Source organism: Tubulanus polymorphus, chromosome 5, assembly GCF_964204645.1.
Source record: "Tubulanus polymorphus chromosome 5, tnTubPoly1.2, whole genome shotgun sequence".
Taxonomy (NCBI): Eukaryota; Metazoa; Nemertea; class Palaeonemertea; order Tubulaniformes; family Tubulanidae; genus Tubulanus; species Tubulanus polymorphus.
The window spans coordinates 20039679-20065376 of NC_134029.1; the positions used below are offsets into that span (position 1 = coordinate 20039679).

At 39.2% G+C, this 25698-nt stretch overlaps 1 protein-coding gene across 2 annotated transcripts in view; it reads left to right on the forward strand.

Moving 5' to 3' along the window:
- LOC141905172 (polypeptide N-acetylgalactosaminyltransferase 10-like) overlaps positions 1–25463 on the forward strand; it is a 42831-nt gene extending 17368 nt beyond the window's left edge. Inside the window, exons 6-14 of one of the 2 annotated variants that reach the window (XM_074793952.1) lie at positions 3614–3802; positions 13943–14120; positions 14650–14767; positions 16024–16134; positions 18596–18817; positions 18942–19052; positions 19428–19571; positions 19899–20060; positions 22046–22103. In XM_074793952.1, coding sequence (XP_074650053.1) covers positions 3614–3802; positions 13943–14120; positions 14650–14767; positions 16024–16134; positions 18596–18817; positions 18942–19052; positions 19428–19571; positions 19899–20060 — 1235 coding nt within the window. In that variant the 3' untranslated portion in view covers positions 22046–22103. Of the gene's footprint in view, positions 1–3613; positions 3803–13942; positions 14121–14649; positions 14768–16023; positions 16135–18595; positions 18818–18941; positions 19053–19427; positions 19572–19898; positions 20061–22045 lie in introns of both variants that reach the window. The other variant, XM_074793951.1, reaches the window with a different exon arrangement.
- Positions 25464–25698: the final 235 nt, after the last annotated feature.

Below are 25698 nucleotides of genomic sequence, written 5' to 3' on the forward strand. Positions count from 1 at the left end.
GCGAAATACTGTAGCCGGGTTTATCTCGATCTAATTGTCGTCTGCAATCAGCTCGTAATCCTTTTTACTTTTAATTCGTCTCGTTTTATCTTGATCTAGCGCTTTTGGCAATTGCCTATAGCTCTTTCGTCGACTAGTTTTTTTAATCTTAAAATAGGGATTGATCCTGTTATTTATTTGGTTGGTAATTTTCGTTTGACTTTTTTGATTGAGTGTCCCCTTACAGACCCACAACACCTGTTGGGAGCGAAACATGGGGTTTGATTTTGAAATCGGAAATCAAAGTACAGATATAGTTGTGTGATCGGCAGTCGAATTTACAGAATTTTTTTAGTTTAAATCGAAGTACATAATTTGGAAATTCGGTTCCGGTTCATTCAAACAATCTTCCAACCAGTTTGAACCGGCAAGCGACTGATTGGGATCAAATTTTTCTTGGCTGCCTAATTTAATACATCGAAATTTTGGAAGTAACTATATTACAAGGTTGATGATCATTTTGTCCATTTTTACATTATTTTGGTCGTTTTCTACGTGTAGATAGTTTATTGTAGTTTTTTCTCGGGTAGATGTTGATGTTTAGCCCACTCCACCGAAAGCCATTTGGGTTTATGCTGCAGCCCTTGGTCTTAGTGGCTATCAACTGATATAATCTTCCATGTAGAGCTTTCATTTCTCTAATGACAATGTGAAATGGAATGGTGTATCGTATGACCAAATTAGATGGCAAACAAGATGGCCAACGGTGACTTTACTTAGCAGCTTACCAAGCGGGCTTAGATGCATTCGCGTTGGAATTGAAGGCATTAAAGTCTTTTTTTTTGTAGACTAGCTATCTCCCTGGTAAGCTTTCGACGCTTACTTTGATGGTCAAACAATGACTTGAACTTGAAGACCGACAAAAAGACTTAGAAGTTTACACTGGCTTTTCTTTTTATTACCATCATTTACTTCATGGACTTCAATGATTGAGTCATGTGGTAGGTTGAGGGGCTGGCGTCTTGAATGATAAGAAAAGCGCCAATTTTGCCTTATGCAAAAGTGCTTTAAAACTGCTTATTTATGATATCATAAAAGTGATTTTCTGTTTCAGCCTTACTGCTATCAAGGCATTGAATTCAATTTTTCTGCCTTTCTGTCTTTCAGCTACTTAGCTTCGTTAATATCTAAAAACAGGTCAATCTTGATGAAACTTGAGAACAATGTTAGTATGGGGGTCTAGTCGTGTAGTGCTAAGAATGGGCCCAGTGCGCCACCTAGTGTTGGAACTAGGCGCTAAAACCCCTGTTTTTTAGCGACATAACCTCGAAGATGACTTCATAACTGAGGAACAGGGTCGAAATTCAAAATGAGATATGCAACATATCCAAAATGCAACGGGAACTAACGTATGGTAATCTCGGAGTTTGAGTATGAGCCCGAGAACCGCTGTCGCCTGTTTCATCGATTGCTTTTCTCACAAAGAACTTCAAATTAACTTCTGATTAACCCTTTCAGTGCGTCTACACCGCAGTGAAGTGTATAAATCAGTGATGGATTTTGCTAGTACACCGCACTGCGGCGTATTGATGTAATTAGTAATTAGTAATTATCTCTATTGAAAAATGGCAGCAAGTGTCAAACATAGTGAAATACTAGTAACTAACGATACACCGCACTGCGGTGTAGACGCACTATAGTGGTATTCCCATTGTTCAACACACTAGGGTGGAATTTTTTTAGAATTTTCAAATTTTCTCCAGCACTATAGGGTATTAATTAGTCAGCACTGAAAGGGTTAAGGCCTTCATCGACTAAATCTTCCCCACTCTAACTAGCTGCAGATCTCTACTGTCATCAGTTCTATTACCGGTAGTAGCGTGACTACGTTTCTCGAAAACACGCTTTCGTTTTTTTTTTTTTCATATCACCATATTCAGATACGGTTCAGATCTTGGGGATGAAAACCGTGTTGTCTGATGCGTTATATTTTATCCAATAGAACCTGACGGGAATGATATTTCGCCGAGAAGCGTAGCGACGTTCCTCGATAAAATCTGGACGCGACACGAGTAATATCTTCTGCTCTCGGACAGATCGTCGTCGTCGCAGTTTCTGATCGACCCGTCGCGAACGTTTTTAATAACGACAACCATCGATGACACGACTTCAAACGCCGTTCGGCGACGGTTTTTCGCTCGTCGGTACATAACGCGTTCGGCTCTTCAAAGATGCTCTCGTCGTTAAGCGTATCGGTTTATACGGTCGTTTCGCGCTCTCTAGCGATATTCGACCTCGTATGCGCGCGCCACGCCGTATCCGTATACGGTTGTTGGCGACAACGCCCATTAATTGAAGGATAAACGCATCCGCGATATTTCCGCGCTGCTTTATTTTTCGCGCTGCGAGCTCTTATTAATGGATCGCGTTGTTTCGCAATCAAGTTTTTCCACCTATTTTCACGTATTCGTTTTTTTTGTGGGGATCGGTTTGCAAGCGCCTGGCTCTACTAATTGCTCCCTTAGGGAACTAGGGATATTCTGCTTGATGCGGTTAAAGCAATGATAGACACACCTAACGTATGAATGATCAAACTGCAGTTGATTTATTCTGGTACTCAGGAAATATACCTTACATAATACAGTGGAAACTTGTGGGACCAGAAGATTATAACCAATATGAAATTAATGAAATTTTCTCACTTTGGACGAAATAACATTATTAGTTATATCTGATGAATCGTCATATCCACTATAGTCTTATCATTTATATTGTGGACATTTCTATTGTTCCTTTAATCGTGTCATACCTTGATAGTGAGATGCATGTACCAGTAGATGATGGACTGACTAGTTGTATGGATGTCCATGCTTGTTGTCAATAAAATATTTGACCATGTCTATAAGCTGATATACGAGTCTAGGGGAAGCTAAAAAGGGGAGGCACTGTATACAGCACAGTTTTGAAACGATAACAAAAAACTTCTTTTTTTTGCAATATTCAAATTTTCATTTGGATGAACGTCCCTGAACAAGACATACTGTTGTCCATGTTCGATGTTAGATGTTATTCCGGTAGAACAAAATTTCATTATACTACTTGACTATTAGGGAATATTTACAGTGATGACGTGACTATTTACATTCTAGCATTGTTTTTGAGCACACCCAGTTCGTGACAGTTGTTCATGATTTTCCTATTGATTTATTTTGCTTTCAATTACCACCTGCCATTGTCGGTTATTCAATTCATGGATTTTATATCTATATATGAAGACCTAGAAAGGGGGGGCGACTGTTTTATGTGGTTGTTTACATCGAAATGAGTATGAAGATGCAACAGAAACAAAAAAACCGCAAAAAGGTTTTTCGACTGATTATTCAGCTTATTGACCGATAAAAATGACGTATATGCCATGCCAGTGTATATAGCTCACTAATTGCTTATCACTGCCTGTGTCAGTCTACTTTATAACGGCCACGGGTGTTTTACTACATATATACATATATATATATATATATATATATATATATATATATATATATATATATATATATATATATATATATTATTATTATTATTTTCTGTAAATTCATCTTGTATTCATTATTTTTCTTATTCATATATTTTCCAGAACATTGTAAGAAACCGCTCGACGACTACGTGGCGAACAACTTCGACAACGTGAAAGTCGTGCGCGCGCAGAAACGAGAAGGTCTAATCCGGACGCGTCTGCTCGGCGCGAAGGCCGCCACGGGGCAGGTCCTCATCTTCCTCGACTCGCACTGCGAATGCAACGTCAACTGGTTGCCGCCGTTACTCGGTAAGAACGCTAGAAATTATTCTATCCTCTCCAGGGCGCGGGAATGCGGATATATCTTTTGCGACGTCGTCGAAGTCTGGCGATGAATTTCGAGCGTTTCAGCGCCGTCGTAAAATACCCATTATTTATGGATCAGAAACCAAAGCGAGGAGTTAACAACCGTCGAACGTTCGACGACGTTTTTTTGGCGAAAATGAACGTGATATGCAAATAACTCGCGTCTCCAGCGACCGCTGATATTCCCTCACTCGCCCTAAGCGTGCAGACAGTGCTTTCACTACCTTTCGTTATCACTGGTACCAGTAATCTCCACTTTATTCCCTAGAAAGATTTTTTTTCGAAGTTTGACAGTAATCTTCTTTGTGTAACAAATGGCGAACTATGGTATCGAGTGATTTTGGAAAAGAAGAAGATATCAGGGGCCGGTTGCATATTCATGGTTTATACGTAAGACCAGTCTAAGTTGTATAGCCAATCGAACAACTTGATACCAGTCTTAAGATTTAAGACCATTTTTGGACTAAATCACGACTGCCGATTGGGCCCAGGGGCGGGTTACATAGTCACGGCTTTAACTCGAGACCAGTCTCAGACCAACTTAGTTCTATAGCCGACTTTAAATCCTAAGACCTGTCTTAAGATTTAAGAGAACTTTTGGACTTGAGCCAACCGGCCCCAGGGGGCTGGTTCCATAGTCAGGCTTAAGACCAAAAGTGGTCTTTAAACCTTAAGACTGGTCTTAAGTTGTTAGATTGGCTATAGAACTAATTTTGTCTTAGACCGGTCTTAAGTCTAAGCTCTGTCAATGAAACCGGTCCCCTGTAGTTCTTCCCTGTGGTTCCTACCAGTTGTTAGCAGTTTTAAAAGCAAGTGCTGTCGATCCGGGCTTCATTTGTATAGAATCCGGCCTGTACCCGTTCTGCACTTTCGCCGTCTTAGCGCCTTTTCTTTGCGACGCAAATATCTCGCGTCGAGAGCCATGTGATCCCTGGTCGGAGAAGTTTCCGGCGCGTTAAGCCAGTTTGAAAAGGACGAAAATCCCGTCGCATACGCGGAGGATTAAGTAAAACACACACGAGCGAAGGACGTGTTTTGTTCGAAGGATGATGGAAAAATTAGTTCAGAAGCGGCGCGCGACTAGCTCTGGGTGTGTATTCATAGGTGGTTCGTTGTTCTTTTGTTCGTAGATTAGGTCGACTTTCTCCCAAGGGGGAAAAAACGCAGAGTAACTAAGCGACACGCGAACCAGCGTGAAATAAGCTTTGAAAAAACGACATCAGCCTGAACGTTTTAGCATCAACGCGGTTTCCTGGAATTTGGCTTGTTGTTGCCAATTGGTCTGAGTGTTATTCGTCGATGAACACCGCCATGCAAAAATTAGGCACGGACCCGGCCTGATGGTTTTGGTCGGGTTGAGTTCAAAGAATGGAAATAAGGAGCGCTATCACCAATCAGGGTAGCCACTGACCTGGAAATCTCGGGGAATCGGGAAAAATTCAGGGAATTTGACAACTATTTAAAAAAAACCTTGAAAACTCGGGGAATGTAGATAATGTAATTGACCATGCATCTCAATCAAAACATGATTCATAGAGAAAGAATAAGTAGTAACATTTGAAACCAAGAAATTCTTTGAGTTTACTCGGGGAATTTTTTGTTTTAGTGGAAAACAAGGAATTCGTAATTTGGGAGAAAGTGGCCACCCTGTCAAAAGTGAGTTCGCCTATAAGGTCATCAGACATTTTTACTGGAGCTGCTTCCAGCATGTATCGCCGACCGTGAAGTGCTGACTGATCTAAGTAATGTCCGCGTCTCACGACGTCATCCGAAGCCTTCTGTAAGTGGAGTAATTTCTCGCTCGCTAATGCGCCGACGACGCCGATATGTTTGTATAATGTAGCTCGTAAAGTAAGAAAATCATATCGAATTGCTGGAAAGCCGATGCTGCCCGAGATGCTCAATATCCGGCTGTTCAAATAGGTTTTATCTCGACGTTCCGCCTTATGAAAAAATGTCCAGCCGAAATCGTATTCGGCTGATCGTCGCCTGCTAGGAGGACGGACGTTGAGTCATTTGTCGTCGTATATAGTATCTGGCGCGCTAGTGTCGTGTTGCCTTCGCGTGCGTGTGCGCCGTTGTCGTGTCGTCATCAAATAATCACATTTATCCGAGCTCTTAAAACATGCTCGAGCGGTATCCACGTCGTCTCCATGGCACCGCCGGCGAAAACAAAAACAAAAACCTACGCAACGGTCGCGCGATATGAAAAAAATTCTCGACATATTCAACCTCGCGTTAATAATAATTATGAGCGGTATCGCCTACGGGGGGGGGTCCTGTCTATATAATCATATATATATATATATATATATATATATATATATATATATATATATATATATATATATATTAGTAATTACTGATTGTTGCTTAGTGATTAGTGATTACTATTGGCAAGCGCGGCCGGTAAGCAGAGGAAAGCGCGTGTTAAACACGGATTGGTGCCTCGACTAATGCGTGAGACGCCGCTGAACCTCCTCGACAAATAGATTGTCTGACTCGTTCCTTACCACCTGGGTCCGGCGTTCATCCATTTGCCGTAACACGCGTAAACGTGAAATTTGTTTAGATTTTTATGGGCTATAAGCGTCGTGGCATATTTTCAGCCGGCTCGTAGCCCCGGCCGCCTTAATTGTGTTCGCCTTAGGTTCGTCGTCCTTTCGTGCATAACCGTAATCGATTACGCAGTTTTTAGCCCGTGACATTTTCTACGATCGTACAAAAACCCACGATATCAACCTAGACGACTGTTATTGTTCTGTTCGTTATGTTTCAGGTGGAATACGCCTACTCATCTTCAGAGTTGAATATGCGAAGATTATGTTCACGTTTTTAACCGTGGGTTTTCGCTCGATGGTGTTAAAAATGTTCCGCGATTGCGACGAGTTTCGAGATCATTAGTTTGTTTTTGCGTCCGCCAGGGGGCGTTGAATATCGGAGTGAAGTAGATTATCCATGTATGTTCGTGACATAGCTCGTGTTCTATGATGGGGCCGAGTTTCGATAGCAAAGGCTGAAAACTGTTATGTCCGATTTTCAAGTGGCTATGGCGTCGTTTGACACCTGGTTCGACAAGGTTACACATCTGTCAGCATGCTGAACCCGCGGCTACCAGTAATATAACCCAGGGTCGTGACTTAAGTCCTAAAGTAGTCTTAAATCTTAAGACTGGTCTTAAGTTGTCAGATTGGCTGTAGAACTAAGTTGGTCTTAGACTGGTCTTAAGTCTAAGCCATGACTGTGCAACTGGCCATTTGTTTTTTCTTCGTGATCACCGGGGCGTAGAATCGCGGACTATTCCTAGCGAGAAGTACTGATATGATTCATTTGATGCGTACAGTACCAAGTAATATGAAAGATGTTACTGAAGGTTTTACTGTTGATTACTGATGATTACTGTTGATAACTGATTAATTTGAACAGAGATATGAAAGATGTTACTGAGGTCTTACTGTCGATAACTGATTGATTTAAACAGAAATATGAAAGATGTTGCTGAAGGTTTTACTGTTGATTACTGATTGATTTAAACAGAAATATGAAAGTTTTTACTGAGGGTCTTACTGTTGATTACTGATTAATTTGAACAGAGATACGAAAGATGTTACTGAGGTCTTACTGTTGATTACTGATTGATTTAAACAGAAATATGAAAGATGTTGCTGAAGGTTTTACTGTGGATTACTGATGAATTTGAACATTTTCTTTCATATTTCAATGAAATGTTACTGAAAGAAAATTCAATTCGTTACCGATAACACTTTTTAAGAGGTTCGTATTTACGGTAGCTATGATATCTAAATTGAACATGTCGATTCGTCGATGCGCGTAAATTATCATTTCTCGTCGTCGCTCGGTCGACTGTGTAATGATGAAAAAACGGCTAATATTCGTTGTTGTACGTTTCGTCTGTTTTTCTCCGGGGAGTAGGGACGGCGACGACGACGCCTGCTCAGTCCGCTCATAGATAGTCGATATTGAAATATTACACAATCGAATTCTATCGGGGAATGCGTTTATTAGCGTTTGTTATTTACTTCGGTGCGTAATTCAACGCGGATTCCCCCCGAAAATAATATTCTTAAAAGCTTTTGATCGAAGCTCGCAGCGTCGTCGTCTTGAGGATTTATGTTCCGTTTGCCTCCGTGTTGGATCGCGTTGTATTGAATTACAAATTGAAATGGAACTCCGATCCATTTTTCTCTCGATATTTTACGGAAACGGGGCTCGCGCGACGAGGCCCCGTTTCGCGGCGAAAGATCTTGATCGATTTTGATTTGGTAGACGTAATTGAAAATTCGAGCGCGGCGGTGTAGCCTACCTAATAACAACTTCAGAATGGGATGATATCGAGCTCTTAAATCAGTTAGTTTCTTTTTCTCGAAATATGGATCGTTGCACCTCTTTAATCCATTGATAAAGTTCGATTTCGGATTTGGAGTCCCTTTCAAACCCGCACCACACCTGCTGGGAGCGAAACGGGGTTTGATTTTGAAATTGGAAATCGAAGTACAGATGTAGTAATGTGTGAAATACAGATATAGTGATCGGCAGTCAAGTTTACAGAATTTTTTGTTTTAATCGAAGTAAGTAAACAATCATTCAACCAGTCTGAAGTGACTGGTTGGGGGCAATTTTTTGGCTTGCCTAATTTCATACATTGAGATTGGCAAATCAATTTGCCCGTAACCGAGCAGCAATCATATCGTAAATTATCTGGATCCAGTTCCGAAGTTGTGAATTTAAGTTAACTCGTGAGTTGAAATTAGTTAATTTTTAATGTTTTAGAGTCAAATCTTAACTCATGACTGTGGAACTAAAACCGTGAGAATTGTGCCAGTCGAAGCCAGACGGTCCAGCGCTGTTCTTTCCATGGTCGTAGCAATCAGCGCACTTCTCACAGCGCCCTGGGCCCAGTTCCACAGTGTGAGTAAGAGTTAAAGTTAGTTCATTTTCAATGATTAACTCGAGAGTTAAATTGTAACTCGGAACTGTGGGTCTGGACCCTGGTTTCTAAACACAGAAATCTGTTACGACCGCAAGAGTTTCATACGACACATAAAGCTGAATTAATGAAGAAATGGAATTGCCTCGAAATTCTTTACAGGGCCACGATGGCTCGTATAGATCGCTTGTACGTCTTATCGATGCTTGTAAAAAACCTAACTTACTGAACAAATATATATTTTTTATTTGTGCATACTTCACAGTATTGATACACGCTATGTATGTATAGAGTCTACTCTCGAAATGTGTGGTTCAGATGATCAGATCAAACTGTCGAATCCGATAGCTCGCTCTCCGCTCTTATCGGATCTCGGTTCTATCCGGGGAACTTTCATGAAATTCAGTAAGAACATGGCGTTCAAATATCTAATGTTCTGATATCGGACACCTCGATTCTATGGTATTACTGTATCAAATCTAACTATATTTCATTATGGAATTACTAAGGATTTGTAGGGTTCGGTAATAATAGTTTCCTGCCTGAAGGGAACCTACCTACTCAATAGATCACATTTCATTATTCAGAGGAAAATAGTATTGAATATCATTGTACAGGATACAACTATTACTACCATACCATATCAAGCCATACCAAGCCATACCAAACCATACCAAACCATACCAAACTATACCATATCATACATCACACCATGCAATGCCATACCATACTGCACCTTACCATACCATATCACACCATACCATATAATATCACGCCATACTACATCATATCACAGCATATCTCACCATGCCATACCATACCATATCACACCGCGCCATACCATATCATATCATGTCTTGCCATATCATACCATATCATGCCATACCACATCATATCACAGCATATCTCACCACGCCACACCATATCACGCCTTGCTACCACGCCATATCATATCACGCCATTCCCATGCCATGCCATATCACAGCATATCTAACCATGCCGCATCATATCATTTCACGCCAAACCATATCACGACACACCATACCATATCATGTCTTGTCATACCATAACATATCACGCAATACCACATCATATCATAGCATATCTCACCATGCCACACCATACCATATCACACCACACCGTGCCATACCATATCACGTCATGCCACCACGTCATACCAAACCGTATTACTATGCCATGCCATACCATACCATACTTACATACCATACCATACCGACCATACCATACCAAACAGTGTTGACTTGTTCAATTGTTTATGTACTGTCTGGAGCAGATAATTGGCACGATTCTGAAGTCATCCTTACAATATCGAAAGCAGATATCTAGTTTATCTTATTTTTGTCTCATATGTCTCGGGGTATTTAGGGATATCGAAGATGTGCGTAAATTTGGCGCCAGTTGAGTTTTGACTGACACGCCAGAATAGAGCTTCGGCAACTTAATCCGGTCAGACTTTTGATGACGGAAATGGTTTGCGGAAAGATCGTTCTGTTCAGCTGCATACATTTCAACGTAATTTCAACCATCCGTATTCATCAGAGTTTGATGAATTTAGCGAACGTAATTCAGTCATTCCAGATCTCCTTGAGAGACATTTCTCTAAGGACGTATCTTATCCTTTCTATCTGTGAATTATGCAAAACATTGTAAGATTCAGTTTTATGACACCGTATAAAATAATCTGTTACAATGATATTTAAATACATTGATACCTAGTATGCGTTATTTTAAGGGGGTACTGTGTGGGTCGATGTGATATTGGCGTATCAAAATAACTATTATTATTGCGCAAATTACCGTTTTATTTAGTTAAATATTGATTTTCGTTACTTTATTTTCTATTTAATGAATTTTCATACACGTGCAATTAACAAATTAGATTATTGTTTTGAGAGGACGTGCACTATGTCATCAATATTTGGGCTAGACCGGAAATGAATTGAATTGAATATATTCAAATTAACTCCATTGATCCTATGTTATTTTTCAAGGTGTCGATGAACGTTGAAGTTAGTTTTCGTGTAAGAAGCGTTTGATGTTTTTGGACGGTTGAGAGTATAATCGTGTAAACACGACAATTTGTTCAATTCATCGCTTTGATATGAAATGCCAGAAAATGCGAGAGACCTCGTCATGTGTACCGAACGTGTGAAGGGCCGCGACACAAGAAATCCATTATCCAAACCTTGAAACCCGTGTCGATTATGAAAATATGTAAATGCGATTTTTGGCGTCTGCCATGCCGCCCGTTTAATCGTTCTGCGGCGTTATTTATTATGAGCGGTACAATTCAAATAAGTCTTAGTCTTACATGATGCGGAGTAAGCTCGGCTTTATTAGAATTCCCTGACGCCGCACAAAGATAGTCTGTTATACAGCTTATTTACTGATAGCCAGCGTCGTTCGGAAATTGACGTGGCCGCTCTATTTGACTGAGATAACGCATTCTCTTCTCCCCGACTTTCTGCCTCTCCCCGCGGAGCTCTTATTTTCTTCTTCACCCTACTCATTGGTTCTCGGGCTTTGGCGTGACCCTTATTCTCGTACCGTCTGCATGCATGTCTGTCTGTCTTTCAGCTACTTAGCTTCGTTAATAGTGGTTCAATCTCGATGAAACTTGGTATGAATGTTAGTATGGGGTTCTAGTTGCGCAGTGCAAAGAATAGGCCCAGTGCGCCACCTAGTGGCAGAAATAAGCACTAAAAACTTTTTCGGTGACACAAACTTGAAGATGACCTCATAACTGAGGAACGGTGTGGAAAATTTAAAAAAATGTGATTAAAGTTAATTATTGGCCCTAGATATAACATATCCAAAATGCAAGGAGAATTAGCGCACGGGGATTTCGGAGTTGTAGCTCGAGTCTGAGGCCCGAGAACCGTTTGTCGCTTGTGGCTTGTTTTACCCTGTTTTCTATTCCTGCAGCTTCCGTTCGCGTAGAATTTGTATTCTATGAAAAGTGTCGGCTGAATTTTTCATCTACGTCTGAAACGGTGAAATTAGATTGTGCGGCGCATAACAGCAATTTATATTATTAATGAACCTTCAAACGGTGCAATTAGATCGCGTATGGAATAACGCGCGTTTCTCATATTCAAATTTGTATTATTCGAGTATTTCAACAAATTCTCTAATACGAGAAACTATGAATTTACCCGTAGCTCATGAGCTGAGATTGAGAATTGGAAGAGATTCATATCGGCAAGATTATACAGCCGTGATCGCTAGTGCTTTTGGCCCGTGTCAAATTTGGCCAGTGGGCCGTTTCTGTTTGACCCATGCAATATTTGGGCCTGACGAAAAACATCGGACCAGGCCCAGGCCAAATTTAAGCATCGTTAAGTAGCGAGTGGTTTACATGTGATGCCCTCTCTTTTTGAGGCCAGGGCCAATTTGACCCACAAATTATGGTGACAGACGCTATTTTTCCTTATTGTTCAACTGAAGTCGAACTGGAGAATACCCCCCCCCCCCCCCTGTATAGATTGTATCGTAAATTTGATTTAGCGCATATCGATTGTCGGAAAATGTTGGAAATATTTTTGTGGCAACGCAACACATCAGGGGAAACCATCAATGGTATTAATCAACTATAGTTGATATTTTCCCTCAACACGAGTAGTAACAATGTCGTCGTATCAGTTGTCATAGAGTTTCATTCACTGTTATTGACGGCGTGTTCTCGCAGTTCTCTCACATGTCCCAGCTTTATTCAACAACACTACGCCGCGCTGAAACACCGACGACGACGAGCTCGAAATCTATAACTATGAAAATTATAAAAAGGGAAACTGTCATTTTTCAAGTTTATGAGAAATTTATTCGTCGCGTACTCGTGAAACTTATACGCGTACACTGATGAATAGGAGATAAAAGATAATATTTGACTTCCGAGTCTATTACACCTCGATCCAACTCCAAGTAGATTCCTGAAGTTGCCAGCAGATGGCGTGTACATGTGTTTTTACAGATCCGCGCGACTCAGACTCAGTAATTACATATATTTGCACCCCGCCGGTAGATGTTTCGAAGAATTTCACACATATCAGTTATCAAAACGAAACGTGAAATGTATGCCCTGTATACCAGGGTAGTCCGGTCGTACGCTATAAAATCGAATGGAAATGACTGATGATTTCGTGGGGAAAAAAATACCCATTGCTTTGAGCGATGTAGAATGTCATCAGCTCGCTAGCAAACCATAAAATGAGCTTCCAATTTGTGGACATTAGCTGCTGCAGCAGGCGTAATGGGATATTGTAGTTATTAATCCATTTTCTATTTATCCAAATGCCGGGAATATGCAGTTTTTTTTCGGCGCCGATATTGTCCGATCCATTTTAGATAACTGGCTTATTGCTAGCTGCCGTAGCGCCCGTATAATAGAACTGAATCAATTCGTTATACCTGTCATCGGAACAACGGCATTTCGAATCCTCTTTACATCGTTAGCCGTTAAATAGTTTGTAGTAGGCTTAGCATATTTTCGTCTTTCTTCTACATTAGCTGCCATAGCAGCCATATTGGACATGGGAATCAACAGTATCAAGATAAAGGCCCTTTGGACAATTGCATCCCCCACATCGTTAGCCGTTAAATAGTTTGTAGTAGGCTTAGCATATTTTCGTCTTTCTTCTACATTAGCTGCCATAGCAGCCATATTGGACATGGGAATCAACAGTATCAAGATAAAGGCCCTTTGGACAATTGCATCCCCCACCATTTCTTTGATATCAATTAAACTTTGGATTTAAGTAATACTGCCACTATGTAGTGATATAAGAATTGGAATATCAGTCAAGTTGGAAAACCTGGAAAACTCAGGGAATCGGAAAAGTCTAGAAAAAAATCAGGGAAAACTCAGGAAATTTGCAAAATTTTGCAAAAAAATCAGGAAAATTTGGGCAGGCTACTAACCACGCATTTCTTTATCAAAACACAATTCATGAAAAAGGAATATATTGGAACATTTCGAACCCAAGAAATTCTTCGGATTTTCTCAGGGAATTTTGTGTTATAACATGGAAAAAGCAGGGAAAGATTAGTGAATCGGTGGAAAGCGGTGATCCTGATCGATTTTGAGCGATAAATCGAATTTCGTTGATATTTTTCAGATCCGATCGCCGAGGATCGTAAAACGGTCGTCTGTCCGTTCATCGACGTGCTCGATTACGAGACTTTCATGTATCGCGCTCAGGATGAGGGAGCTCGCGGCGCGTTCGATTGGGAGTTCTTCTATAAACGACTACCCTTGTTACCGGAGGATAGGGCTAATCCGGCAAAACCTTTCAAGTAAGTCGGAAAGTAGACGATCCACACAGCTTGAACTTTCTAAAAACTCTGGTTTTTTCTACAGGATGCATTAGATTAATGATGTAATTAGTTGAAATTAGTTGTAGGTTCTATCCCGGGTGTCGAATCAGTAAACCATAACAAATGGATTGCACTTTGAAAGCTAACTAGATTTATTTGAATTACGAGCTTTCGCTACTAGTGCATAGTAGCTTCATCGGGAAAATGACCATAGTCAATGCAGAAACAACTTTTATTCCCCCTATAAATACTGTTGTTTCTGCATTGACTATGCTCATTTACCTGATAAAGCTAATATGCACTAATAGCGAAAGCTTGTTACCTAAATAAATCTAGTCAACCCTCAAAGTACTATCTGTTTTTATGTTTTACTGATTAGGTAGAATTAGTTAATTTAAATTAGTTAACTCTTTGACTCAGACCTGTGGAATCTAAACTCAGACCTGTGGAAGTGGTTCCTTGGTTTTTTGTTAAAAATCGATAATCTTATTCACAATTTGATTTATAGGAGTCCTGTAATGGCTGGGGGTTTATTCGCTATGGATAAATCGTGGTTCTGGGATCTCGGCGGTTACGATCCCGGTTTGGAAATATGGGGTGGGGAACAATACGAACTGTCGTTTAAGGTAAGTCGGTTTATTTTAACGGTACATTAAAAAGCCGAATTCTTATCCATGTTAATTAATACATTGCGATTAATTCAGATAAGCTTCTTAAAAGCAAAAACGAACTTATTCAAATCGTGATAATTCAAGTAAAAACGGAAATAAATTTAAATGATAATGCATTTTTGATTTGTACATTATGCTTAATATTTTTTCCGCATGCACTGTTACTGAATGCCTACGATATATTTTACAATATCTTTGCCAAAATGGTTTCATAAGCTAAATAGTAATCTGCTTGTCTTGCTTTTCATCAAATTGAAAGTATTCTTTAGTTTAAACACTGTGGGATTTCGAAACTTAGTTTCCATTATACACTGTAGGATTGGAAACTTAGTGTCCACTATACACTGTAGGATTCAAAACTTAGTGTCCACTATACACTGTAGGATTCAAATCTTAGTTTCCACTTTACACTGTAGGATTGGAAACTTAGTGTCCACTATACACTGTAGGATTCAAAACATAGTATCCACTATACACTGTAGGATTCAAATCTTAGTTTCCACTATACACTGTAGGATTGGAAACTTAATGTCCACTATATATTGTAGGATTCAAAACATAGTATCCACTATACACTGTAGGATTCAAATCTTAGTTTCCACTATACACTGTAAGATTGGAAACTTAGTGTCCACTATACACTGTACAATTCAAAACTTAGTGTCCACTATACACTGTAGGATTCAAATCTTAGTTTCCACTATACACTGTAGGATTCAAAACTTAGTTTCCACTATACAGTGTAGGATTCAAAACTTAGTTTCCACTATACACTGTAGGATTCAAAACTTAGTTTCCACTATACACTGTGGGATTCGAAACTTAGAATGTAGATGATATTTCTGTAGTAATTGTGATCTGTGCATTAATTCACATTTTCTTTAATGTGAAAGAGACAGAAGCCTTTACCAGTAGACAAGCCGCTATCACACGAGCGATTTTGGCCCAGGCCAAAAGCCAAGAACATCGGACAAGGCCCGAGCCAAATTTTAGCATGGGTAAAATCATTGCATGTGAATGCTTACTGAGTGGTGTGAAAGCGTTCTCTAATTGGGCATTGACTCCGGGTTCAATCCGGGCCAGATGATCTCCGTGTGATAGTGGCTATAGTGATATTAGGATTTCTCACTGTTAGCTACTCTCTGATAGAGACTGTGGGTACTTAGAAACGTTCTTTACGAATACCTTTAGCTATCTTGTATATTTTATAGATCTGGCAATGCGGTGGTACGATGGTTGATACTGCTTGCTCTAGAATCGCTCATGTCTATAGAAAGTTCGCTCCTTTTCCTAATCCGGGACTCGGTGATTTTGTTGGAAAGGTAATATTTTCACGGTAAAAGGTGTTCGACGCGCGGCGCTTGCGTAAGATGCCCGGTTATTGATCCGGTGTTGTGTGTTGAAAATATTTTTACGCCAACTGTAAGATGGCTATTGAAATATGCATCTAGTTCGTACAGTTGTGGATTTTTACTCATTGAAAAAGTCAAACCACAGTTACTGCAATTAACAGTTGATAATGAATAATTAATGGATTTCATGTTTAACCCTTTCAAGTCTACACCGCAGTGCGGTGTATAAATTGGTGATGGACTTTGCTAGTACACCGCACTGTGATGTGTTAATGTAATAATTTTTACCTCTATTGAAAGGTGTCAGTGTCTGTCCAACATAGTGAAATATTGGTAACTTAAGATACTCCGCACCGCGGTGTAGATACACTAGATCTATATGCCCCTTATTCGACATACTAGAGTGGAAATTTTCAAATTGTTTCGAGCGCTTTTGGGTATTAATTAGTCAGCACTGAAAGGGTGAACAGATTACGTTTGATTCGGGCATAAACTTGAAATATAAATCCACAACTTTGCGGCTGATTCTGCCGAAACTAAATCAATAAAGAATCTTTATCGGTTGCCATCTTTAAACTGCAAACGATTGAAGTATTCTAATGGTTTAAGACTCATTTGAGACTTCGTCAGTTGATTGTAAATTTCAACACGTGATCGCCGGTATTTATCACCGGGAATCAACGCGCTGCGAACGCGTAATAACGATTTTGTTTTCGCCGTTGTATGAAGATTTGGCAGTGCGGCGGTCAGATGGTCGATACCGCATGTTCGCGTATCGCTCACGTGTATCGTCGTTTCAACCCGAACGGAGGAGGCTCGTCGCTCGGCAGGGTAGGACCTGATGACTTTTTTTCGAATATAGGTGGAGCGTTAGTAGATTTAGAAGTACTGGAGAATCTACGAACTTTTTTTTTTTTTTCAACCCCAAAATAGATGTTTCAGTGAATATTTGAAACTAGACTGGTAGATTTATATTCATCTCAGTATTTCACAGTTTATGAGCAAAACCAACACTGATGTTGAAGTTTAAGTCAAGACTTTAGAATTGTCGGAATAAATTCTCAAATTATCAACCGCGGCTTTTGCTCATTAACTTTTAACTAGATTGGCATCTGGTATCGGCACCAATTTCTAGTCTAAGAACATCGTGGCCATTCTCACAGAATTACAGCTTTCAAATTCTTGTGCTCTGATCATCCAAATTAGTACAACTGCTTCTAATTTATACAATATCATGAGGGTGCCATGATCGGGAGGGGAACTCGATGTGTTAACAAATAGAATTGGTCTGGTTATGAAGATTCAAAACGTCAGTAGTATTTTCTCAAGGAAATTGATAATTTGAATTGACAGACAGGAACTGGGGGGGGGGGGGGGGTTAAAGCTCCCCGTGATTAGGCTTTTAATTATTTGGATATTCCGTTGATGAGATATTCACCGCGATTGCTCGTTGAGAAATATGCGAAGATATATCAGTCATTATCTATATACTTCAATATCACCATTATGAGGAAATCGAAGAAGTAGTCCTTCAAGTGGCTGGCACTCCAGTCTGATTGCCAATTAAACCATATTGCAAATTACCGGATAAATCCATGTTTAATGTACTTGCAAGTACTGGTGTTTAATGTACTCGCAAGTACTGGTGTTTAATGTATTTGCGAGTACTGGTACGTGCCGGTATTGTTTTCTGCACGCATCGACTATGTACTGCGGCGTACACCATATATTTGGTACTTTGGCTGCATATAATTGCTGTAAGTCTGCGAAATCCCTGCGGTAATCGAATTCAGTTTTCGAATAGAGATGTGAAACACCATTAGCCACATTCTATTCGATAACGGACGCAATTATTAATCGTCGGATCGGCTGAAATTACGGTTATATCCTGAATAGTAGTGGCTATGAAATTTTCCCCGGTATTCCGGTATTTCAATACCACTGTTTAGTCTGCTGCTATTGAATAGATGACTCGAGAAAATTGTTATGAAAAATTGAAAACTTAAGTTTTATTTGAGAGCTGTTTAAACCCTCAGTATTTTACATATTGGTCTCGTCAATCCATGGTTCATATGTTTGAACCCTGATCGCAATGGAGTTTCTTGGTACGATGATTCTTCTCTGTGGCTTCATTCACTTTGAATAATGATAATAATTATGATAATAACAATAATAATAATAATGATAATAATAATAATAATAATAATAATAATAATAATAATAATAATTAATTTGTTTATATAGTGCTATATTATAAGATGATCGTAGCGCTTTACAATAGTAATACATGAAATCATTGAAATACCATTGGAATACAAGAACATAAAAACAAGTAACAGCTTTCCTAAAAAGATATGTTTGAGGTTTCGTTTAAAAACATCAACAAAACTGGAGTTTCTCTTACTATGAATTTTATTTTCTTGTTGTTTAGAACTATAAACGGGTCGCTGAAGTTTGGATGGACGAATACAAAGAACATTTATACCGACGCCGGCCTCACTATCGACAACTGAACGCCGGCGATTTGACGGCGCAAATAGCCATTCGAAACCGTTTGAAATGTAAATCGTTCAAATGGTTCATGACGGAAATCGCGTTCGATTTACCGAAGCATTATCCACCCGTCGAACCACCTAGCTATGCATCCGGCGAGGTAAGAAAATATTCTTTTCTCTCTTTCCTTCGAGAGAAAAGAATCCTTCAATATTGAAATAGTCAAACGGATAAGCGTAAGAAGATTCTCCATCTCGGTAATGAAATCTTTCGATTTTTTGCAGTTGCGTAATCTCGGCAACAATATGTGCGTCGACACTCGCTTCAAATCCGCGAATGAGAGATTTGGTCTAGAAGAGTGCGTTGCAGACGGGCATGGAAGATCTGGAGAACAGGTACGCCATCTATCGGTGTCTTTTTATATCATTGTATTCAGTGTATCTTCAAAATGTATCAGAGGAAAAGACTGGTAATTTTCTTTTCTTTAAAAAAGTCAGGAACAGTCGGGGAATTTTTGTAAAAACCTTAAGATCAGGGAAAAGTCGGGTAAATTTGTTGAGATTGCAAGATCGCGCTTAAAATCAAACAGTTTCCATCTATGTTTTACATATTTGACTGAGTTCATTGATCGAATTCTTAGCAGATCCAAATCGGGGAATACAACATGCATATCAGGGAATAGTCAGGGAAAAAGCAAGTCACATAAAATTGGCCACGCTGAAATATGCGATATTGTGCAATAAAAACCATTCGTTCTATTTTGTTTTCAGCAATTTGAACTGACCTGGCATAAAGATATCCGGCCAAACAAGCGAAACGTTTGTTTCGATGTTTCTCAGAGTATTCACAAAGCTCCTGTGATTTTATTTGCGTGCCACGGTATGAAAGGGAACCAATTCTGGAAATATAATGTTGTAAGTATATATCTACGTATTATGATCATTCGAGGCTTCCAGAAGTTTTCCAGTTCGTCGTACTCGAAAATCTTTTCAGAAACTTGCACGGATACAAAACTGTTTTGCCTACTGGATTCGGATATCTCCCTTTAACCGATGAATTTCATTCTAGCTGAGATGCCGGCGAAAGCGGCAGACGCATCCACTTGTCTATTACCCTACCTTCGCCTTTGGTTTCCGTTGTGTCATTTGTTCGTTATATCTTTCGTTCGCCCCGCGCGAGCAGATCGGATCCACCTATCCGTCTCGACGCCGCGTATATTTTCATCTATTTACACATTGTAGGACACTAAGCAAGTTTATCACGTATCCTCTAGCAGGTGCCTAGATTCTAATGGCGATACGAAAGAAATATATATAGCGAATTGCGACGCGAACAGTAAAACGCAGCGGTGGTCGTTCAAAACTGTGAACGAAACGGAGTTACGAAGATTGTGGAGCTCCTAGGTTATTTTTATGAAATCTATCTTCCCTGTTCACTGGTGGTTATGGCCTTTATATATATCGGTGTAAACAATATAAACTATACAAAAAAATCTAAAATCTAAAAAATAGAATAGCGCGGTTTAGATGCAGTTAGTTATTTCAACTTACCTGTTCTTTTGCTTATCAATCAGTCTTCATTTCTCCAGGGTCTCAAGTGCAACGTGAAGATGTATTGAAAATAAAAGTTATTAGAAATCTTGCCCTAGAACAAACTCTCTTGCTTAAGCAGGTTTTCATCGAATGCTCTCCAGTTTACGAATAGCAAGAATTGAGGTTGATGTAAATCCTGATTACAAACACGAGGTTTGTGGATTATAGCCGCAATCACACATAGATGATTTGGCACGGATCAGGCTTTAGTCAAATTTGGCCTGATACTTGATAGTGCCGCGACAAAGCAAAGTCACTTCCGGAACCAGTTGCAATTCACATGCAGTAATTTGGCGCATGCTAAAATTTGGCTCGCCCTGATGCGAACTTTTTGATCGAACCAACCATTCACACGGGTGCCAAATGAACCTGGGCCCAGTTTTGCGAAAAAGTTTAAGCCTAAAATGTTTAAGTTTGAATTGTAATCCTCATTGAAAACATGAAGTAACCAAAGGCAATTACGCCAAAAATTTGAGTAAAACTTTTTTGTGAAACTGAGCCCTGGGCAAAACTTGGCCCGGGCCAAAAGCGCTCGCGTGATCGTGGTTTATGCTATTATGGAATATGTTTAGGGTATATTCAAGGCTTGTAATGTAAACAATGAGCGTGGTATAGTTTCTAACCTCTTTTAACCTCGAAGTAATGAATAGCTTTTTTTGTAGTTCACTTAATGATTTTTCAGATCATGTACTTTCACATTAAACAACTCGTGACAAAAAACAGTGCTACTGCTACATCAGCATTTCATAATATGAGATACAAGTAAATTGAGACGCACACGATACCATTTACGTATACAATACATTTCACAAATAGGCGATGAAAAATTTATCAAGCTTCTCAATCTAACTACACGCGTACACACATGTTCATCATTGATTTTTTCCATATACGTGTTACATAAAGTACTAGTCTAGCTTTGACGAATGAAAAATTGTTGTACCATAGCAATAAAGAGATCTAATCTGTATGTTGACAAATGTTAGGGACTTGATCTTTTACATGATGGTTAAATCTTCTGAATATACCGCTACTCTGTGCCGTGGGAATTGTCCCGCAGATATTTCATACTTTGTTAGTAACAAGAAGGTTTTGCGCTGATTATGTTTGTTCGATTATGATTATGGTCGATTAATTGGTGCTTCTTATTCTTCCGATTAGTGACTTCTCATTATCTATAGATTCCTCCGGGGTATATATCAGTCTCAGGCCAGATGCTCAAAAGTTGTTTAAAGTTAACAAGCGGATAAGTACCATAGTAAGAAGGAACTTGTAATTGTCACTATAGCCGCGATCACACGGAGACGATTTGGCCCGGACCAAATTGGCACGGATCAGGCTCGAGCCAAATTTGGCCCGTGCCTAATTAGAGAGCGTCTTCACACGTTAACCATTCACTTGATACTAAACAATGCTCAAACAAAGTGAAGTGGGTCATTTCCGGTACCAGTTGCAATTCAAACGCAATCATTAGTGCTAAAATTTGGCTGGGGCCAAACAGGGGCCCATTTGGCACCCGTGTGAACAGTTGTCCTGGGCAAAATTTGGCACATGCCAAAAACGCTTGTGTGACCATGGCTTGTATCAATTATCTCCTCTGGTTAACTCCAACCAACTTTTGAGCCACTGGCCCCAGAATATTATTCCTAGGCTGTACGAACTGTAGATCCTCTTCGAATGGTGTGCATGACTGTAGTCGACGCTTATACTATTAATGACTATCCATAGCCGGACAGCTGCTAGAATTTGTCTGAAGTACGAAAAATGCTTTACTGTTTATTTCTTCTGTTTTTCAGGATACCAAACAATTATATCATCCTATATCGAATAATTGTTTAGACTCTGACGCCGGGACTAAAGAAATATTCATGACCGCGTGCAGTTCGTCCACTAGAACTCAGATGTGGAAAATTTCCAACATCAACGAAACTGAATGCAGAAGATTATGGGATCTATCGTGATAGAAATCTAGACAAACGAAACAATTTTTTTTTTAGATTTGCTTCAATATTTATCTTTATAATGTTTATTTAAAACGAATTTCATCGTCGATTTAGACACAAACGATTAAGGGACTAAGTTCCAAATGTTTTCTCAAGGCGGTCCGAATTTACTTGTCCGAAATTCTAAAATAATATTCCTTGTTTTTGATTATTATTTTGGATTTTCGTGGTATGTAACTCTGGTATAAGCCCAACGCACACGGCAAGGAAAGGCATTTTCGATATGTTTTGTTATGCACTGAAGTCAAAACAGAAAATGCCGAACAGAGAAACGTTTTTTTGCAAGACCAGCACTGCTTTATTCGCGAAAAATGTTTTCTTTCATCAAAAACATTTTTCGTCCCATGTGCAGTGATCAGGGAGCATCACTGCATCACATGATATACACAAAAATTCATATGAATAACTGAGTTTATTTTTGCACCATTGATTCCACGGTGCAACAACTGTTTTCTCCTCATTTTTTGATGCCGTGCTTTGAACATCACAAACGAGTTTCCTGTTTAGATGAAACAAATGTTTTGCTGAGTGCGTTGGGCTTAAACCAACGCCACTTTGAAAAATAAGTTAACTGCCAATTAATTACTTAAGCTGTCATTATATGCGTTTTATTGAGCTTGTTTAAAGTTCTGAATAAATGGGGCTTTGGGAATCTATCCTGTATCATTTCCTTGCAGTTTGTTATTCAGAAATCATCGGTAGACATTCTAATGAAATTCGAGCATGTACTGAAAAAATACGTGTCCACGCATTAGGCCATCCCAAAGTAATTAATTGTCTGTTTGCCGTAACACCGACTCAAGTTTTCAGGATGAGTCGGTAGGTAGGTAGAAGTGCAAATTTATCACCTTTTTTATATGGAAAAAATATCAAAAATAAAATTTAAATCAATGAATTCCAAGAAAACTGGTTTTCACTCGATACCTTTGAAGTCGGGTCGGTCGGGTTACGACAAATAGACCATTATTTTGGGATGGCATTAGAAGCAATTCATAGTACAGGAAGATACTTCCATTCCCGTATTTATTGATTTTACATACACCAAGTGTATATATTTTTCATCTGAATTCATTTTAAATCAAGTCTCATTTTATAGTCTAGAAGTTGTAGTAGTAGTCACTATTTTGCATATACGCGTATATGATATTTCAGTTGATTATAATTGTGGTGTGGGATGGCTCCAGTCGGATCACGTCGCATCGAGGTGTCGGTAGCACTTTTTACTATTCTGAAAAATATTGGGAGCCGTTTCACGGGGTTCAAAATCGACCCCAGCTAACTGGGAAAGAGCCGACTCCTTTTCTAAACAGTGGAAGCAGGATTGAAGATTGCGACCGAATTTTTATTCACTCCATGAGACCCTTACGAAAAAGAATGTACATGTTTAGCATAAATTACCGGTAGATACGTTATAATTCGTAGAGGAGCCATGTTAACCTGGTGTAGAATAAATAAAACCGGACGGATAGTACTTAATAGTTTATTGATAGGTATTCGGAGTACGAGCTTTCGCTACTAATGTATAGTAGCTTCATCAGGTGAATATCCTCCTTTACATTAGTAGCGAAAGCTCGTCACCCGATGAAGCTACTATAGGATAGTATCGAAAGCTCGTACTTCAAAGAAACAAGTTAACCTATGAAGTACTATCCGTCCCTGGTGTAGAATAGATAACACGAGATGGATAGTACTTAATAGGTTAACTTGTTACTTTGAAGTACGAGCTTTCGCTACTAGTGTATATAGTAGCTTTATAAAGTGAATGTTCACCTGATGAAGCTACTATACATATAAAGTACTATCTGTCTCATTTTAGTTACGATATAGTAAGGGTAGTTTAGTACTTAAGCTTTTTTCCTTTCGATCAAATAATCATCCATCAACGATACGGGAATATGACCCAATCCATGCACGATAAAAGATACTGCTGAAAATATTTTCATTTGATTTTTCATTCTATGTAATATTGTTGAATACATACGAAAAAGGTTAGTTGTAGATTTCATTGTTAATGTCTCTTACTATTAGTCATTGTAACTTTCAAAAAAATACTGAACAGACTTGGAAACGATGGTTAAACTGTCTCTATATATCTCCGATCTGGAGCCGGTTCCACGGATCTGAGTTTATTTCTCGAGTGGAACTGAATCCTGAATTGGAGATGGAAATCGACTGTCTGTCTACCAGTTTTAAAACTTGAAGGATTGATTCTCTTTACGAGCAGGGTTTACTCGTTTCTTGTCCATCGGCGGCGATTGATTATTAGAACCAATACTAGTACATCATTATGTAATGATAAGATTTCTGCTGTTACACGACAGCAGTTCATCGAGTTATAGATACAGTTGCCATGTTCTACTCGAAAGCCGAATGAACAATTATACATTTTGCGTCACAATCAATGTACGTGTCGAGTTGTGTGTAGGGAAACCGGTTCAAATCTTGAATATCCAAGAAGGTACAAAAAGGGCTGGTAAAATACGATATCTAATGGTTTATAGGTAACTGTGTTGTTGAAGTTTAACGTAAATATCGTTGATTGTTTCGGTATGTTGGGTCAGTGTTTGAGTTATCCAGTGCTATCCGTAAAGTGAATATTCTTACGCACTAATATTTGATGTACTGTTATGAGAAAAACTGTTATTACATTTTATGGCAAAGTTTAATAATCATGTATATTTAGATACAACGGGTGCATTGGGATGAACCCTATCTGTTTGTGATCGTGTTTAGTGGCGTGGATCTTGTGGAACGTAATGGCATAAAACTATATGGCAGCTGTCTATGTTCTCTATGATGACCACCTTTTAGGTTAACCAATTGTTCAATGAGAAAACGTGAAACTTTTTCATTGGCGTACATGTACATTAATTATATTAGGATTCTGTTTCCCATTGGTGATTCTCTCGAGATAGAATTTACCGGTACTGTTGAACGGTCTATTTGTATTTTCGATGCTCATTGATTAAACCTACTTACTACAAAGTGTCATTAGATATGATAACGTTTGTGTTCTGTAAATAGAGATGTTACATTCCACTGGTGTAGTCTTATCGTTACCACTTTTGTTCAGTATTTTTTTACGGTAAGAATGTAAAATACGATGATGGATCGTGCTGAATCTTTTATAGATGTTCTATATTTCATACTTTCAAGCATATCATGTTCTATAAATAATGATAGTATTTATAAAATCTGTACAATGAATAAAGAAACAAGTATCTTTTTAATTCCTAGCCTCGTTTAGAATGTTGACCGAGGATAAATGGAGGTCCGTCTGTGATCCATTATTCATGTGGTGGGCTGTACTCCAGAGGGGACACCATGCCTGCTTGGGAGGTGGTTCGAAATGCTCGATCACACAATTTCAATACCCAACGCCCCCTAATGAACATGTATAAACCAACGACCTTGAACTTTCCCCACAAAAGAAAGGTCATGAGCTA